Source organism: Psammomys obesus, unplaced genomic scaffold, assembly GCF_907164565.1.
Source record: "Psammomys obesus unplaced genomic scaffold, mPsaObe1.curated_primary_1811, whole genome shotgun sequence".
In the NCBI taxonomy this organism is placed as follows: Eukaryota; Metazoa; Chordata; class Mammalia; order Rodentia; family Muridae; genus Psammomys; species Psammomys obesus.
The window spans coordinates 1,744,012-1,763,107 of NW_026587032.1; the positions used below are offsets into that span (position 1 = coordinate 1,744,012).

Below are 19,096 nucleotides of genomic sequence, written 5' to 3' on the forward strand. Positions count from 1 at the left end.
GTCGCAGCACTGCAAGGTTAAAAAGCACCGCGCTAAGGCTGCAGTGAGAATGTACCTCGTTCTCGGTGTACAAGCCAAGCATCTCTCGGTCCAGCTGCCAGAGCAGCTGGCTCTCGATGGGCAGGTCCACAGTGCTGGTCTTCACTTTCGCCTTCTTGGCTTGAGGCGGTTGGTCCATCTTCTTATCTTTTGATCCAGTTTGAGAAGTCTAAAGAAACAGAAAATTTGAAAAACAAAACCATACAGACTAACCTAAATTTTAAAATGGATCAAGTGTCAAAACCTGATTTGACCCAATTAACTTTCTGGTGATGTGAAACTCATGATTTTATCTAGAAAATAAAGAGTGAATCTATTATATGTGGATACTAAATTCGGGAGGAAAGCATAATGGCAGTCACAGGATTCGGAAAAGGACAAGTAGAGAATTCCATCCTGTAGGAATGAACAGTACAGTGCTGATGATAGCTACAGCGCTTTATGCTTTCAATGTAACTATGTGTATTTTCCCAATAAAAATGAAAAAAGTTAATATACCTAACAATCACTTGAACTCTCACAACCAATATACAATACTGGCCACAGTGTACTGGCACATAGCACTTAGACAGCACAGGCTGGGACATAAGGAATTGCAGGCCAGCCTGAGTGATGTGAGACCCTATCTCAAACCAACAAAAACCCACCACCACTTACACAGCTATAGGAAATCTGTTCAATGACATGAAAATGGGTTACACAGGGACTGCCCAAAAAGCTGAGACTGCAAACTCCATGGAATAATACCCTCAGTGATAATGCTTTCAGTGCCGGAAGTGAAAGTAAACATGAAGGCACAACACAGCGTACACATGGCTTAAAATTTACATGATCATACTGAAGTAATTTTAAACACTGTATCTAAACACAGCTTTCACAGCAATATCTGTGTTTGTGTATTCTACATGGCTATACTTTAAGGCTGAGCAAGCAGGTGTGTGCACAGATACCTGTGTGGAGGCCAAAGATGAACACCGGGGAACTTCCAGATTAAGAGTCTATCGCCTATATTTATTCGTGTGTGTGTGTGCGCGCGCGCGCGCGCGCGGGGCAACCTGCAGGAGCTGGTTTTCTTTTTTACCATGTAGGGATGAAATTCGGGTTGCCAGGCTTGGTGACAAGCACACTTACCGGCTGAGACACCTTGCCAAACCAACATCTTTTTTAAGACAAGTTATCTCACTGAACCAAATGCTCACCAATTCAAACTGACTTACTGGCCTCAAGGCCCTGGGATTCCTGTGTTCTGCACCCACGGGAATGCACCGCTGTATCAGTTTTTAGAAATTACACTCTTAAGACTTTATTTATGTGTGTGCATGAATACACACTATGGTTCATGTGGGTGGAAGTCAGCAGACAATCTGTGGAGAACCAGTTCTCTTTACACTGTGTGGATCCAAGCGATCCAAGTCAAGCTGTGAAGTTTGGCACAGATGCTGGCCCTGCTCTGGGAATGGAATTTAGTGCTGTTACCATTTAGTGCTGTTACCAACTAACTACCCAACCACGTAACACCTTCTAATAGAAGGAAGGCCCTTCTTGCTCCCTAGTCATGGTGATGGCTGTTCATTAGGGCCCATTCCACACCTGAGGCAAGAAAATGGTGACCAAAAAAAGACGTAAATCTCAACTAGAATACTACATTACATTGCCCCTTGCTGGTGTTTATCACCTGAAGGACAGTATTATTCAATAGGGTACAGCCTGTGGAGAAATACTTAGGCACACTGGCTAGCACTGAACCAGGTAATTGTCAGAACAAACTCAAGAAAAGAAAACCATCAAACCTTTCCTTCACTAAAACTTAGCCAAAGAAAAAAAAAGAGTAAATCAGCAGGCAAAATTTGGAAAAGAGAAATCTCTGTCTCACTGTTTTTAATCAATGTAACTTTCCAAAACACACTATGCAATGTAGCTAAAAACTTGTACAAATAAGTACCAGCACAGAAACACATTCCAAGTTGACCCCTGAGGTTTATAAGAGAGGAGAATTTCATGGCTGTACCTCCATCTCCTCAGACTCCGCCTTGTTTTCTGCTGGTGTCTGCGGCTGCTGCTCTTCAGCATGTGGTTCCTCCTGGTCCACTTGCATTTTCTGAAAAAAGTCAAGTTCAACACTGAAGCCAGAATATTCTAACAAAAACACCAGGCAGCCGCCACAACAAACTCCAAGTGACGTTGAGCAGAACTCCAGCTGACTCCAGCCACCCACGTACTGGCTCAAAACTCCAACTACACACAGGTTACATGGAGCAGGACCTTTTCCCCTCCGGAGTGCAAAACAACAGCATAGTGCTTGTCCTGCCCGACATGCCCTCCCTTGTATCAACTAGAGTAACTACAGAATCGCCTTATGAGTCACAAAGCACTCAATACAGTGTGGCAAGTCCAGGCCCTGGAGCAAGCAGGAGCCGCTCTTCCACATGCTTCCTCCCGGAGCCTTTTCTTGAGTTCCTATACCAACATTCTCACAGTCACAAAAAACACATCCCCCCTTGTACAAACTGGGGGAGAGAAAGCGTGGAGAATTCCTGCATCAGCAATAATGAAGTCTGTGAAGCATCTGAACCAAGATGTCAACGTGAGCAGCACACTGGAAGGCTCAAGGTGTTCTGCACGGCGGGCGCTGGCACCTGAGGCCCCCCCCCATCTCAGGAGCCAGGCTTTCGGGGTTTTACAAAGCTTTGAATCTGATGTACAGAGACTATCAAGAGCATATCATCTACTGTACTTTCAACAGACAGAACATTTTTATTATATAATCAGTAGTTTAAGCTGAGAAGCACGCTAAAGGGAGGCAGCAATTTGAGTTTATTTCCATTCCAATGACATGTCAAAGTGGTGTGAGTGGCCTGCGTGTTCCTGTCAGCTAGTCACCTCTGACCAACATACATAGCATAACATGTCTGGGTTACCTCTTCTTCCTTTGCATTCTGATCAGTCTCCATCGGCTCCTCGTTCTCTTCAGATTTGTGCACTTCTACTAAGGACGCGCTGGACACACTGAAAATGCCATGCACATTTACCCGGACCTTGACTTTTACTTTTGAGCTGGCGCCATCAGACTGTGGAGTGACTTTCTGAACTGCAAACTGAGCTAAGGATTTAAGAAAAGATGCAAGAAGGGTACACAATAAGACTGAACTTAAACATCCATTGACATAGTAACAAAATAACCAGGCTACCAGGGCAGGGTCATTTCTCAGCATGCCATAGTATCCTTCAACACAGCTGGCTCTTGCCACCCTTGCTCAAATGTCTTCAGCTGGTTTTCCCTTTTCTCCAGTCCCGTCATCTGCAATATGCTGTGCCAGATAGTAAAGTATCCAATTACCACAATTTATTTTTAAAATTTCCCAGTTTATGCCATTTTCTAAGGAATTATCATTTTTAAATCTCACTACCAAACCAAGGGCTTGTTTTGGAACTTTATTTTCTTTTTTCTTAAAGCACAAAGACAATTTTATTAAGGGTTTAAGAAGAAAAACCGTGGGACAGGCAAGCTGTTTATCTTGGCAGCTGCCTAAGAGAAAGAGAACAGGCCAGTGAGGAAGGTAAGCCACATGGTGGGTTTCAGAGAAGAGTATGGAAGCCAATGTGTTAGTGAGAACACACCCAGGGACAGGCCAGTATTGGGGGGAAAAAAATAGAAGAGGACACAGAAATTAGCTTTCTGAGCATTACTGTCATGGTCCTTCCTGTCCTACAAATGGAAAACAGGGCATCCAACTTTCTTCCCATAGTTTCTACAGGCCAGTGAGGCTGTTCCTGGCCCTTCATCCATAGCACAGATCTTGCAGAACTCTTGGTTTCTCTTTTAAGTGATATTATTTCTAAATACTGCCAGTTTGTGAAGACTCTAGTCAACTTGGTTCCAAATTCTAGGATGGACTGAGTTATTTAACAATCCTGTAATTTCTGTGCAAATCTTGTAATTCTGTTTTAGAACCAGCTGACCTCTATCACGTTCTTCATCAAGACCACCTTAAACAGTTACTCCTATGTACACTATCTGACTGCTTCTGTATCTGGTACTAAGGGCACAAGAAGTTTGCTTTTGTGGCCTAAAGCACCTAACTTTCTCAATTTTTTTTAATCTCCTTTAGTACTGACTGTAAGTAGAGACAAGCTTTCATTCATTACTTTTTTAGTTTCAACTCTACTCACCAATAGCAGGATCTGGGTAAGGCAAATCCTGAGGAGAGCTATAGTAGGCCTCAAGAGTGAAAGGTTCCTTTCTATAAAATGTGAGGACTTTGGAGAAAGGAGCAGCATGATTTTTGGGGAAGACTTCACAGTCACTGGGTAGAAGAAAAAGAAAACCACACAAATTCATAATAGTCCTTTTCGTTTTAAAATATTTCAGTCTTCTTATTTATTTTATTGGGAGGGATACCTATTAAGTGTGTGCACGCTGAGGTTAGAAAACATCCTTGCAAAAGAAAAAGAAAAAAAAAAGAAAACATCCTTGCCTTCCATCTTGTTTGCCGCTACCCATTCCAGGCTCCCGGCCTGCAAGCTTCTTGGGAATTCCCCAACCTCCACCTCCCGTCTCACTCCAGCTGTACATGGATTCTGGGGATCTAAACCCCGGTCTTCAGGCTTATATGCCAAGTGTTTTGCCCACTATTTCCTCAACCCACATTAATGATAACCTTAACACCCTGAACACATGTACCCTAACTTTGTAATTACTGAAGAATCCTAGTTTCTCCTCTTTGTCAGCTGATAGTATTTCCAGGTTATTCAAGAGAAGCTACAAAAATTGCAGTTAAGAGCACTGGCTGCTCTTCCAAAGGACATAGGTTTGAGTCCCAACACTCAAATGTCAGCTTGCAACAGTCTTTAACTCCAGTTCTAGAGGATCCAATGCCCTCTTTTCTGGCCTCCTCAGACACTAGGCACACACAAGGTATACAGCCATATATGCAGCTAAAATACTCATAAAAATAAAACACACTTTTAAACAGAAATACACCTACTCAGCATAAAAAGGGGCACCAAATCTCAATAGGAACAAGTAGATAAATTTATTCATGTCTTTTAAGAACAAACAAACAAAAAAGAGGCCCAGCCAGGCCTCACACTGTACCTGAAGATGACCTCTATCTCTTGATTCTCCTGCCTCCCTCTACCTAACATGCTAGACTACAGGGATTATCATGCTTCACCATGAATTTACAGTGACACACAATCAATTTATGTACTTAACAGACACATGTGTAAGCTGAAATGAAGAGCAACACATTCCCTAGATTCAACACCCAAATGAATACGGATAAACAAGATTGATAATATATTACCTTGACCCTTCTTCAGCTGGAGAATTCCATCTCAGAGATATTGGATATGGTACCACATCAGTGATAGAAAATTCTCTGACTTTGAAAGCAGGTGATAAAATTGCACACTAGAATGATAAGTATAAAAATTCCATTGATACATGCAGACATTATAAATTGTTATTCTAGAACTACAATGACTTCAGAAGGCCATCACTGATTTACACAGTATTTTCAGTAGTAATGTAACGGCATGTGAAGAGTTCTACAAACTCCTGTCACTGTAAGCCAGTTGTTTTTCACCAGTTCCTATGAACTCGAGGCCCTTGTTTAACTGAAGTGCACTACTTCACACTCTAGCTCAGAGCTACCTATGTATCCAACCTCTGTCCTCTCTCCTCTTTTTCCACAGTGTTCTCTATGTAGTCTCGGACTCACTCTGTAGACAGGACCTCTAACTCAAGAGACCCACCTGTCTCTGCCTCACATGTGCTGACATTAAAGGTCTGCGCCACGACAGCCCAGCTCATGTAACTTCTCAACCCATCTTACCACATGCTACACAACCAATACTTTTTATGTACATAAGCTACCCATTTTAAACAAACGTTTCAGAATCTTAACACTTTGAAACTGCCCTGAGGTGATAACACCAAACTCACCTGCAGTGCACAGCCTCGAGTGACAGCTTCGTCTGCATTTAATGTTGTGCTAAGTTCTTTACCAAAAAATTTGCTGATCTTCTCTTTCACGGCAGGAATTCGTGTGGCACCACCAACTATCTCCACTGCGTAAATATCTTCTCTCTTTAACTCTATGTCACAACGAGACATGTATACTTTAAATCAGTATTTTACAGTGACAAAAGTACAGGAGATCATGGCGAACTAATCCACAAATATTAAAAAAAAAAAACTCAGCTCCCTCTCCACCCTATCCCAAATACATGCACGTTTGCACAGCCTCTGGAAAAATAAAAAGCAGTCATCTTGATTCTCAAAATCAGAGAAAAGAAGAGCAATGAAACAGTGTGGTCTGGAAGCACACTGCACTTTGCCCTGCACGGGCTCAGCATCCACTAACAGGGCGCACAAAGAACCATGAGAGACCCAACGCTCCAGCGCATCTGCCACACCGGACCTCAAAATACTAGGTCATGCATGACCTGCCGTGAAGGAGAAAGGCTTTTAGTCTCATCTAGTCAGTCAGTCCTCAGTCCAGAGAACAAGACACAGTCCCAAACAGCACATGGTAATCAGGAGAAAGGACATGGCAAGGCTCCTTGAATGTTAAAAAAAACAGACAATGGGCACTTGCTTTCTTTCACAGACACACCTTATCTAACAATTTCTTTTGTTATTGTTTTTTTGAGACAGGGTTTCTCTGTGTAGTCCTGGCTGCCCTCGAACTCACAGGGATACGACTGCCTCTGCCTCCCAGTCCTTGGATTAAAAGTGTGTGCCACCGGGCCTGGCTCCACTATTTCTTGAGAAGAGCTATTTAAAGCAACAAATTTAAGGGCCAGTGAGATGGCTCAGCAGGTTGAAAGCACATGCCTGGCGACCAGAATCCAGAGTCTCCAGAATCCATGCAAACGTGCAAGAGGAGCATCACCTCTGCTTAGTTGTCCTTTGACCTCCACTAACCCACTTTTCAGACAAGAAATGGGCTGCAGCCAGGCCATTAGGTATGTGCTAACTGGAGGCGGTGGAAGGAATACTGCTCAAGTCCAAGAATTCTAGACCAGCCTACACAATATACCTGAGACTCCTCAGAAGAATATATGGGAAGCATGGAGGACACGACACTCCCAAAATCCAAAGTAAAAACATAATTACCTGTCCATTACCACTGATTTAAGACCCAAGTCAATGCTAAGCTAACCTTACATCAACACCCTGAATTAGTTAGTGACTAACAAAAGGGTAAACACTGTGTCCAAAACTGTTTGAAACAAAATTAAAACATCTTATGTATCACACATGTAGTTTGCGTGCCTTCCGGTGCTTCTGTGTCAACGTGATATCTTCATCCCCAGTCTCCATTTTATTTTTTTATATTTACTAATTTGTTTATTTTTGTTTTAGTTTGGTTGTTTTAAGACAAGTGTTGGGATTATTGAGACAAGGTCTCTAGCACAGATTGGCATTAAACTTGATGACCAACTTGTGGCCCTTCTGCCTCCCACATGCTGAAAATACAGGTATGCACCACCATTTGACCTCCATCCTCTACTGGCACATGCCCTTAATCTAGTACCTGAGAGGCAGAGACAGCAATCTGAGTTCAAGGTCAGCCTGGTCTACATAGTCAGTCCCAAGATAGTCAAGGCTACACAGAGAAAACCTGTCTGGAAAACCAAAAAACAGAGAGAAGATAGAAGAAAAGGGGGGGGGGGAGAGGGAGGGAGAGAGGGAGGGAGGGAGGGAGAGAGAGAGAGAGAGAGAGAGACACACCGGGAATTGTTGTCATACACTACTTTATGCACACGGTGTCTTGTCTGCATGTGTGCCTGTGCATGATGTCTATCTGTGCACCACATGCATGTCTGACATCAGAAGATGGGGTCAGGCCCCTTGGTACGGGAGTTACGTTCAGTTACAAGCCACCATGGAAATATTGGGACTTTAAACCCTAAACCCGGGTCCTCTGCTAGAGCAGCCAGTGCTGTAACCTCTAAACCATTTCTCTAGCCTCATCTTTTGAGACTCTTCCAGTGAACATGGAGCTCCATTCTGGGATGATCTGTTTGCCTTCCTGCTGCTGGAGATCATAGGTGCGTGGACCTGCACCTGGGTTTCATATAGGTGCTGAGGAGCCAAACAAATGTCCTGATGGTTAAACAAGCTTTTACCCACTGAGCCGTCTCTCAGATCCACACCAAGGGCTGATACAAAGACTGCACGACCACCACATACACACAACAACAACAACAACAAAACATTTCGGTAAATACAGATTTATATATTCATCTGTATTTGAAAATGGGATTTATTTTCAAAGAAAACCCTATTTCCCTGTGTTCTTCATAAAAGAAGGCTTTAGGGAAAAGAAACATTCCAGTGAACAGATACTTTGAAGCATGGAACTGACAAGTGTTTATGCAGCAATTATCTGACTAGGAGGAGATAATGCTAACATGCAATACATTTCCAGAGTCTGAAATACACAAACACTTCAATGGTAGAAATACATACTGGACTGGTCCAAGACACTACGAAGTGGCGGCTCCACTCTCGCTAAGAGATCATCACACATCTCCAGAAATTTGCCTCTGTGAAAGAAACAATAGATTAAACCACATTCCATTTGTGTGTAGAACAAAAGACTATCATCAAAACTCGGGTAATTACAAGCACCGGTAAGGATTTGGAAAGGGTGCAGCCCTTACATGTTCCTGGGCGATGTAAAACAAACAATGTTTGGCTTTTGCTTGGAATGCTATACACAGCATTGCCAAATGACCACAATTCCATGCTAGGTACACAAACCAAAAGAACCGAAATATAATTAATGAAAAGAACATGTAGAACAAGCGGCAACACGATTCATAAAATCCAGAAATCAAGAACAATTCAAATGCTGTCAACAGTACTCAGGAACAAAATGGGAACTGATGCATAGTGTATCAGGCTAGACCTGAAAGTGCTGTACAAAACAGAACCAAAGGACGCCCATTACTTCATCTATATGAAATACTTGGGATAGGTCAATCAAGACAGCTAACAGTTCAGTGGCAGTTTGGGTAGGAAAACAACCCAACATACATATAATTCTTTTCTTTGTAAGATCAGTTCAGAATCAGAGGGGAAAAAAAGCACAGTTCCTCAACCAACACCTTGTGGCCTAGTGTGGTAATTCTAAGATATAATGAATACTGACACAGGGGTTTCTGCCAGCGCTTTACAGCTTTTTAACAGGGCAGGTTGCTCTGTATTCCTCCTTTTCCTCCCGAATCCTTGACAAGCACCAATTCTTTTTGTTTGCTTGGTTATTTTTTTTAACTACTTTGGGTTTTGGTTTTCCTATTCTAAACATTTTATATACACAGAAGTATACAATATTCAGTTCTTTCGAAAAGTCTAGTAACTAGCAATGTCTCAAGGTCCACCCATGATTTATTATACATCTACATTTTGTTACATTTTTTTAGATTTGATGTTTGTGTAGGAGCATTTTGACTGCAGAGCCTGATGCCCTCAGATCACAGGAGGGGACTAGATCCCCTGGAACTGGGGTTATAGAAAGTTATGACCTACCAGGTTGGTGCTGGGAACCAAACCCGAGACCTCTGCAAGACTAGCACGTGCTCTTAACCACTGAATTCTCTCTCCAGCTCTATGGAGAGATGTGCGTTTCAAACTGCCAAAAATTAAGCCATGTGATAAATGTTGTGTTTATTCATTACCTGATATGTATGTTGGGGGATTATCAACAGCCCTGAAGACTGCAATGGGGCAAACTTAAAAGTTCCCTTAAAGGGGGCTAGAGATGTGACTCAGGGTTAACAGTTGCTTTTTCTAGAACCCACATGGTTCTAAGTCCAGTTCCAGAAAATCCAACACCCTATTCTGATCTCTGAAGGCACTAGGCATGTACATGCTAACAGTACGCCTACATATACACAAGCAAGCAAACACATACCAAAAAAACAAAAAAAAAAAAAAAAAACTTTTAAAAAACAAAAAAAAAAAAAAATAAAAAATAAATAATTTTTTAAAAAGGGAAACAAGGGGACTAGAGAGATGGCTCAGGTTAAGAACACTGACTACTCTTCCAAAGGTCCTGAGTTCAATTCCCAGCAACCACATGGTGGCTCACAACCACCTATAATGAGATCTGGTGCCCCGTTCTGGCTTGCAGGTATACATGCAGGCAAAATACTATGTAATTAAAGAAAAATGAATGAATGAATCATTTTTTAAAAAAAAGAAAACAAGGAGAAAAAAACCACTGATAAGCAAATCCAAACTGGGACAGACAATAGCATTAAAGTCAAAAGGATCACTTTAAATATTGCTTCCCAGGGGCTAGAGATAGTGCAAGTGTCCAACATGTCCAACACTTGCTTAGCATGCACGATCCCCAGAACACAAACAGGACATGGTAGTTCATCCTGGCAATCCTAGTACTGAGGAAGTAGTAAACAAAGAAAAAGCAAGAGTTCAAAGTCATCCTCAGTCAGCCTAAAATGCAAGATAACCTGTCTCCAAAAAATAGCTCTCTAGGTGGTGGTAGTGCACGCCTTTAATCCCAGCACTCACAGGCCAGAGGCAGGTAGGTGGATCCTATGAGTTCAAGAGCAGCCTAGACTACAGAACAAGTTCCAGGACAGCCAGGGCTACACAGAGAAACCCTGACTTTAAAACAAAAAAGCCCAATGAGGTGGCCATGATTTAATATCAGTACTTGGAAGAAAGACTAACAAAGAGAAGAGTTGCAAGCCAGCCAGGGCTACAGGGTGACAACTATTTCACAAAATAAAAGAGGTCTGGAGCAGAAAAACTGAAAAGAACCTGGAAATACTTATCCTTTGGGGGATGACAAAAGCATTCATAATTAGTGTCATGAATGAGCACCTTACGAATATATGAAAAACACTGAACTATACATTTAATAGTGAGTTTTTTATATGTGAAGTTTACCTCAAGTTAAAAAAAATAAAAAAGAAAGGAAGTAAGAACAAATTATAAATGAACAAGCATTAGATATGGAAACTAGCTACAATCCAGTAGCAAACCCCAGAGTACTCAGAGTGTCACATCCCAGACAGGCCAGGTTCCCCAAGAAAAGCAGAGCTGGGAAACAACTGACGCTGAACTCTAGAAAGCTTAATTTAAGAACAATTAAATTAGAGCTGGAGGGGCTGGAGAGATGGCTTCAAAAAGTGGCTTGCACATACACAACAAAAGTCTTTAAGAACTACAACGTGAGGAAACAATTACACTCCTAGTGCACACCTCGAAGAATGGAAAACACATTCAAGTACCTGTTCACAAATGCCCACTTCATACCCACATCACTAAGGGTGGGAATGATATGAATGCACATAAACCGGAAGATAAGGGTATACAGCAGTCACACACTCCCACATTTGCCAGAAGAGACAACGATGCACCGTGCACGCTTCCTCACGAATGAACCTCAAAACCATCATGCAGAACACAGTGACACCATGCTCATGGCCTCACTGCTGTGATGAGTGCAGAGATCAAACGAAGTCTGAACCAGCACCACCTGGACTCCGGGACTTTATCCTTGCAGGGACCATTTCCAGTACACACAAGTGATGCTGTGAGCGGGTGCTAAATACCACTGAGTGGTCTCTTTAAGTGCTTCATTGTATTGTGTGTGAATTTTTAATTTCTTTTTTTTTTTTTTTTTTTTTTTGATGGGATCTTTTATGTCCCAGGCTGGCTTCAACCTCATTTGATGGTCCACATTCAAGCAGCTGCCTGACTGAACAGCTCAAGATATCACATCTACCAGACACAGAATTAAATGAAATAACACTTCCCCTGTTCCCTACCCTGTGCACAAGTCCCAAGGAAATGACAATGTCTCATGAAGACCAAACCAGCCTCAAAGTGTGTAACTAAGAATCACCTTGAACTTTCTACCACCTTTCACTGAGTGGGGGGGTTCACATGTGTGATGACACACGTGTGGAGGTTGTTCTACTACTTGTGAATCCTGGAATTGAACTCAGGTCAGGAGCTGGACAGCAATCAGCCTTTATCAAGGCATCTCTCCAGCCTGACCTTCAACCCCTGGCGCTCCAGCTTGTCAACCTATTACTTGGTGCTAGACACCAAACCCAGGGTTTCAGAAATGCTCACCAAGTACCTTCCTTACCTACTGAGCTACATCTCTAGCCCTTTCCTCAATTTTTTTTTAAAACAAAAGACAAAGTTAACTAAGAAGAAATATTTTAATGTTGAAAGTAATCAATCTCATTCATTTCCAAGAGTTAACACTCAAGACTGAAAAATGAAAACTGTAAAATAGTTCTGTGTTCTCACATGTAGAGACAACACATGTTAACAACAAAGCAGCATTCAGGGCTAGAAAGAGATGGCTCAGCAGTTAAAAGCACTGGCCACCTTTCCAGAGGGCCTGGGTTCGATTCCAGCACTTACAATGTGGCTCCTGCTGCCTTTAATTCTAGTCCCAGAGATGTGACATCTGGCCTCCACAGACACCAAGTATGTATGTGGATCACAGACATATATGCAGGCAAAGCACCCAAACACATAAAAATTCTGAACACACACAGAGCTACTTTTTTTTCCCCTCTCTCTTTTTGGTTTTTCGAGACAGGGTTTCTCTGTGTAGCCCTGGCTGTTCTGGACTCACTTTGTAAACCTGCCTGGCCTCGAACTCACAGAAATCCCCTGTCTCCTAGAGTGCTGGGATTACAGGCGTGCCTGGCCTACTTACTCTTATAAACAGCATCTGACTTAAATTTCTGAAACACACTGGCCCACCCTCAATCTTAGAGTTCCTGTCTGTCTTCCTTCCTCCCTTCCCCCATGCACATAGGGGTAGGAGGGAAGACCCCACACTCAATAAAAACAAATAGAAATTTCCAAGCAGGAGAGAAGGGTGAGCGAGGACAAACTTGGACACTGGCCAACAATAAATACCATTTCAAATTTTTTACGGGTCACTCAGGCACCCTTCCCCAAACAAGCCATCAGTCTTGCCTGAATTCTGCCCATGGAGTTCACAGCCAAAAGAACATCTCACTCCCTCACCCAAGCAACACAATCAGACAACAATAACAATGAGTGGTTCTGAAATAGCCTTAAATGTCAAGTACCCAAAATTCTTGCAGCGTTTTACAAAAAAGGCTATTACCCTCACAAGTGATCCTAAACTACTCAAAAAGAACCATTTTTTAATTTGTGCCTAAGTTAAACTCTTCCTAATTTGGCATTAAAGCATAGTTCACTAGTTTTATGAAAACTAGTAATTCATGTCTAATACATACTTAAGCTAACTTTAGTGACTTTCAGAACATTTAGGTTACCAGAACAGAACCCTTCAGTCTCCGCTAGAGACAGAACCACCAGTTCCAACCTTTACATAAAAACTGGGTCCCAAATGACCTGTAATAACATGTTAACCACGATGATGTCAATAATCAGTTAAACAAAATGGAAGCTTGTTCATTTAACATTAAGAATTAATATAGTTACCTATTCATAGTTCCAGATACATCAATATCATTCATAAAACATTCAATGCTCAAAGGGAGGTCTGAGGCATTCGCACTCATCAACTTCTTGAGTTTCTCACACTCTTGAGACAGTCGTAATAAAGCACGAACTTTAGATTTTATGTCTAGCTTATATTTCTTTCCAAATTCTTCACAGAAGTGATTTACCAACACCTCATCAAATTTTCTGCCTCCCAGTGTTGTATCAAAAGCTGTGGCCAAAACCTTCAAGGAAAAAAGATAATCCAAAAGTTAGCCAATTTTAAAGTTTATCATGACACATTCTATTTTTTATTTTTATTTTATTTTTGCTTTTTCAAGACAGGGTTTCTCTGTCTGGCTCTGGATATCCTAGAATTCGCTCTGTAGACCAGGCTGTCCTCAAACTCACAGAGTGCTGGGATTAAAGGTGTGTGCCACCAGCACCTGGCCATACTTTATTTTTTCAAGGCAAGAAAACATGTTCCCCAAAGGTGAAAATAACAATGAAGCACATAAACCTTGTTAACACTACCCTCTGGTGGAACAGGCCATGCTTTTATCACTGCCCAGGCAACTGGAGAAGTCTTAAGCACAACTGTGTTTTCATGGACCACATAAATGTGCAAACTTGCAGTGATAGTTTTCCAAATCTTTAACAAATTCGTTAATGTATTAAATCTAAAGCAGACCCAGAAAGAGAGGACAAGCTAAGCAACATTTTTGTGAAGCAACAAAACTCATAAAACATAACTTTTTGTTGTCTTTTTCAGGTCAGCGTTTCTGTGTAGCCTTGGTTACCCTGGACTCGCTCTGTAGACCAGGCTGGCTTCTAACACACACAGATTCGCCTGCCTCTGCCTCCCAGTGTGCTGGGATTTAAGGCGTGTGACACTGCGGCCTGCTGAAAAGAGGGTAACTTTCAAGACTCAGTACTCTCCTACCCTGTGAGTACTGGGAATTGAACTTGGGCTTGGCAGCAAACATGCCTCATCCACTTCATCATCTCAACAGCTCTTTTTATTTTTGTTTTTTTCACTACACAGTCCTGAATGGCCCAAGAATTGCCTTATAGACCAGACTGGTCTTGTCTTAAGTATGATACTTTGCTTCCCGAGGACTTAGATTACAGCCATGAGCCGCCATGACCAGCAGAAAGCATTACCTCAACAGTGAGCATTATGTCTGACCCATAATTTATAACTACAAACCTTGTAAATATCCATTTTCCCAATGTTTAGCAACAAAATAACTTGAATATAGATAAGAAAGCAAAACTAAACCAAGTCTATTATAACAAACAAAAAACCAGTACAACAAACCAGAACCCAAAAATGCCCTCCAAAACTAATGAGCATGTATTTCACAGACGGAGGGGTGGCTAAGAGGGGACATGTTACGACCTTCCTATCAAGAACCTTGAAACACAGCTCAAAGTAGGCACGCGATAAAGTTACCTAGCCAGATGAGCAGCTATTCGCTGTGCAGCTCCACACAGGAGCTAGACACCATGCTAGGACAATCCCTGTCCTTCAACAGTTGTGTAGCTCTGTGCACAACAGTGCTTACTCTGGAGCTGGACGTGTTCTGGAAACCTAGGTTTTCACTTCGTTTAGTGTCCTTTAACATCCAAAATCTGAATCAACATCCTCTTTCCAGAACTCTCCAAATCGCAAGAGCGGCTTATATGTCCTCTCAGTAACCAAGAGAAGAGATGACGAAAATGCTCCAGATATGCACTGCTTCCCACACAGTCCAGGTGAGAAAACCATGACTAGAAAGCTTAGGGGCCTCGCCTCAAAGTTCATGCTCTTTACTTCACACCATGCCAACTGTGGGTAAAACTTATTTTGGGCCCACAATCTCCAGTTTTCCCACCATAGTATCTTGTGTTCCAGCTCAGGTGACTCACAATGACCTTCCACTGGTTTAAAAAAAAAAGTAGTTGTCACTCAAAAATGTGTAACAATCATATTTGCAATTTCCTGACTTCTGGAAAAATACTTACTTTCAGTTTTCCTCTATTAAATGCACATACAGAAACTTGATAGGCAGAATGTCCCATGTCTACAAAAACTACATTTCTTGGTTTTTCTTCTAAGGCAGGAAGGTCTTGTTTATAGATTCCATATGCAAGAGCAACTACACAAAAGGGGAAAAGATAAGTTCAACAGATTATCTCCTAAATACTAAAATTCATTTAACCAATGGGAGAAAAAACAGGCTTGATATCTCAGGAACAGAAATATTGGGTACTATGTTGTAGACAGAATCAAATTCTTTAAAGCACTGTATTATTTATTCATGTGAAACATCCACTATTTAACAAGTCCGAGAGTAGGAGTAAACAATAATCCTCTCATCTGCATCTGTTTCATTCATTAGTCGTGTCCCCCCCCCGCCCCCTTTCTTGTTTTTTCAAGCCCTGGCAGTCTCAGAACTCACTCTGTGGACCCGGAACCCAGAGTACTGGAGTTAAAGGCATTCAAGACCCAGCCTCTTAGTCCCTCTTCACTGCACTTGTTTTGTTTGTTAATCCGTCTTACCTGCAGTTGTCTCATTCATTAACCGAAGGCAATTGAGACCAGCAATCTGTGTGGCATCCATCACTGACCGGCGCTCTGCATCAGTGTAGAAACAAGGAACCTACAACAGAAACCATTCTCTTAAAAAGGCCTGCAAAAAGTTGGCCCTTAAACTAGATGCCACACCTGTTCCTACACCTCATGTGAAGGTGTGAAGCGCAGCTGTGCCTCGACGCTGCGGCTTTCTTTCTTTCTTATCTTTCCCTCTGTTGACTGCAGTCCTTTCACTGCAGAAGTCACTCAAACTGTGAGATCATAGGGACTTCTAAGCAAGAATTAGAAAGCCACCTTTTAAAACCCAACTCACTCCAAATGAAAAAAGGCCATTTTGACACCTCACGATTTCACATGTAATTTCAACATTTCTCAAAGTAAAGGGCAAAGGAAAGAGGTCAAGTCTGGAAGACCAATGGAGAGCTGAGGAATGGTTCAAAGAACCTTAGTACCTCAGCCACTAGGCCAGTGTGGTTCTCAACCTAAGGCTACAACCCTTTACTATAGCTCTTCACGTTATGGTGACCACATCCTAAAATCATTTTCACTGCTATTTCAGAACTGTATTTTTGTTACTGTTATGAACTGTATTATAAATACCTGATATGCCAAATATCTGATATAAAAACCCCAAAGGGGTTGTAAACCACAAGCTGAGAACGACTGCACTCAACAATGAACCACTTCACCAGGCCTCCTCGCAGCCTTTCTATTCTTTCAATCCTTTTTCTTTTCAATTATTACCTCTACCAATATAACAACTTGCAGAATAATCAAGGAATCTGTAGTGAAAAAGAATCCTGTTTTGCTAATCAATACACCCATTTAATACCAAACGGCCAAAGAGCTACATCATCAGTGTGGTGGACAGCTTTATGTAAACGACACAACTCATCTGAGAGTAAAGAACCTCAACTAGGAAATGCCTCCATAAGATGGCAAGCCTGCAAGGCATTTTCTTAATGAGTGATTAAGGGCCTAGTAAATAGTGAATGGGGCCATTTCTGGGCTGATGGTTCTGGGCTCTGTAACAAAGCAGGCAGAATGAGATATGAGAAGAAGCCAGCAAGCGGCTCTTCCATAGTCTCAGCAATCAGCTCCTACCTCCAGGTTCCTGCCATGCATGCTTGGGTTCCTATCCTGGCTTCCTTCAATGATCAACAGTAATGTGGAAGCATTAAGACAAATAAGCCCTTTCCTCCAAGTTGCTTTTGAGCATGAGGTTTCATCCCAGCAACCAACGCCCTAACTAGGACAATCAGGTAGCAATGGCAGGATAAGGGCATTGCTTTGCAAAGTACAGAAACACATTTCAATAGCCTCTAGACTCGCCATACAACACCGTAAGTAGCCAGGCTCCCATCTAAACAAGGACACACAGAAGACAAAAGGTATCTGTTGGTTGCTCCCTGCTTTTAGTACTAGATACAAGCAGGAGGGGAAAAAAAAAAATGGAGGCAGACATTTTCATCTAACACTAAAAAGATTCGATCAAATAGCTACCCTGTCCCTAGATACTACACAAAGTACTGGAAAAAAAAATCTAGGCAAAAGTGGGATTTCAAATGAGGCTTGAAGGACAGACAAGATTTAAATGGGTACAATAGTGGAATCCTAAGAAAAAGGGAGAAAATATTTTAAAAAACAAGCATGAGGTTGGAGGGTTGGCTCAGAGTGGGTGAGTAGGTAGGATGGTGATGATCTTTTTCCTTTTAGCCAGGCAAGCTGGACCATGTCTGGAATTCCAACACAGGCAAGAGGCACATGGAAGAGAATAGCAACCAAGTGCAAGGCCAGCTTGGTCGACAAAGCAAATTCCCAGACCAGCCCAGACTACACAATAAGATCCTGTCTCCAATAATAGAAAGAAAGGAAGAAAAGGAAAAGAAAAAGAAAAGAAAAAAAAAAAGGCAGGGGTGGCTAGGTTTTTGAGCATGGTATCATCCTTCAATCCCAACACACAGGAGACAGACGCAGGAACATTTAGTTACCAGGCAGCCTGGGCTACAGAGCAAGACCCTGTCTCAAAACCAGAACTTCTCAAATGACCGCTGCATCTGCCACAATAACAAGTTTTACTTGCAACTGACAGCTGTCTTCTCTCTGCTTCTCACAGCAGCTCCCTAAGAACAGAGCCAAACTCACCGAAACAACACAGTCTACCACAGGCTTCTTCAGAGCACATTCTGCTGTCTCCTTCAGTTTGGACAAAAGCATGGCAGTCACTTGCTCTGTGGCAAAATTCCGCTCTTCTTCCATATATGTAACCTGCAAGAAGACAAAGGATCCAATTTTAGTCCATTTCCTGTCCTACTGAATAAACAGTGCCTCAAGAAGGAATATTACCTTCAAAGTCATGTTTTTGCTTAACACAATTTCCAAACATTACAGTAAGCGAAAGACAACCACAATTTAAAACAAACCTTGAGGAAATTACCTGAACCGGAAGCAAATCATCCTTCCCTGCCATAAAAAATGGTGGTCGAAACTGCCTTGCCATCTGGAATACTATGTAGACAATAATGTGTCTACATTATTCATCTCCATAACCAGGGCACAAGTGGTTTCGGACTCATGATGCCCCAGAACCCACACAGCCATAATAAATGCTTTTTGAGTTAAATAATAAAAAAAGTATAAATTTCCTGACCAAGTCTCAGGAAATGTTTCATGATAAATAAAGCCCTGTCATGAATAAAGTCTGCAACGTTTTTAAGAAAGGCAAGCCAAATGTTCAAGCACTGCCCAGGATAACCCCCTCTCAAGCTTAGCCCCGCCTAGCAGTTAATATCCAGAACTGGCTCTCTTCTCTCAACATGGAGGAGGAGCTTCTCTGAGCAACCATCTCCTCACTTCCCTCCAATCCTACTGCAGTGCAGAAGCTGACACTTGGTCACTTTAAGCACAACAGACAGGGACAGACTCCCCTCACTGAGCCCCACCTGACTTGTTCTTGGTCAGTTCCTGTGCCTTGTACCAGTTCCCCAGATGAT

The 19,096-nt window shown here is 42.1% G+C and overlaps 1 protein-coding gene across 1 annotated transcript in view; it reads right to left on the bottom strand.

The window, feature by feature from the left end:
* The window catches only part of Hspa4 (heat shock protein family A (Hsp70) member 4), a 41,488-nt gene that overhangs the window by 6,304 nt on the left and 16,088 nt on the right, over positions 1–19,096 (bottom strand). Inside the window, exons 4-14 of the mRNA XM_055602798.1 lie at positions 18,249–18,371; positions 16,071–16,170; positions 15,533–15,666; positions 13,526–13,770; positions 8,522–8,598; positions 5,987–6,138; positions 5,346–5,452; positions 4,210–4,343; positions 2,958–3,139; positions 2,048–2,137; positions 56–208 (exon numbers count right to left, since the gene is read on the bottom strand). Coding sequence (XP_055458773.1) covers positions 56–208; positions 2,048–2,137; positions 2,958–3,139; positions 4,210–4,343; positions 5,346–5,452; positions 5,987–6,138; positions 8,522–8,598; positions 13,526–13,770; positions 15,533–15,666; positions 16,071–16,170; positions 18,249–18,371 — 1,497 coding nt within the window. The remainder of the gene's footprint in view (positions 1–55; positions 209–2,047; positions 2,138–2,957; positions 3,140–4,209; positions 4,344–5,345; positions 5,453–5,986; positions 6,139–8,521; positions 8,599–13,525; positions 13,771–15,532; positions 15,667–16,070; positions 16,171–18,248; positions 18,372–19,096) is intronic.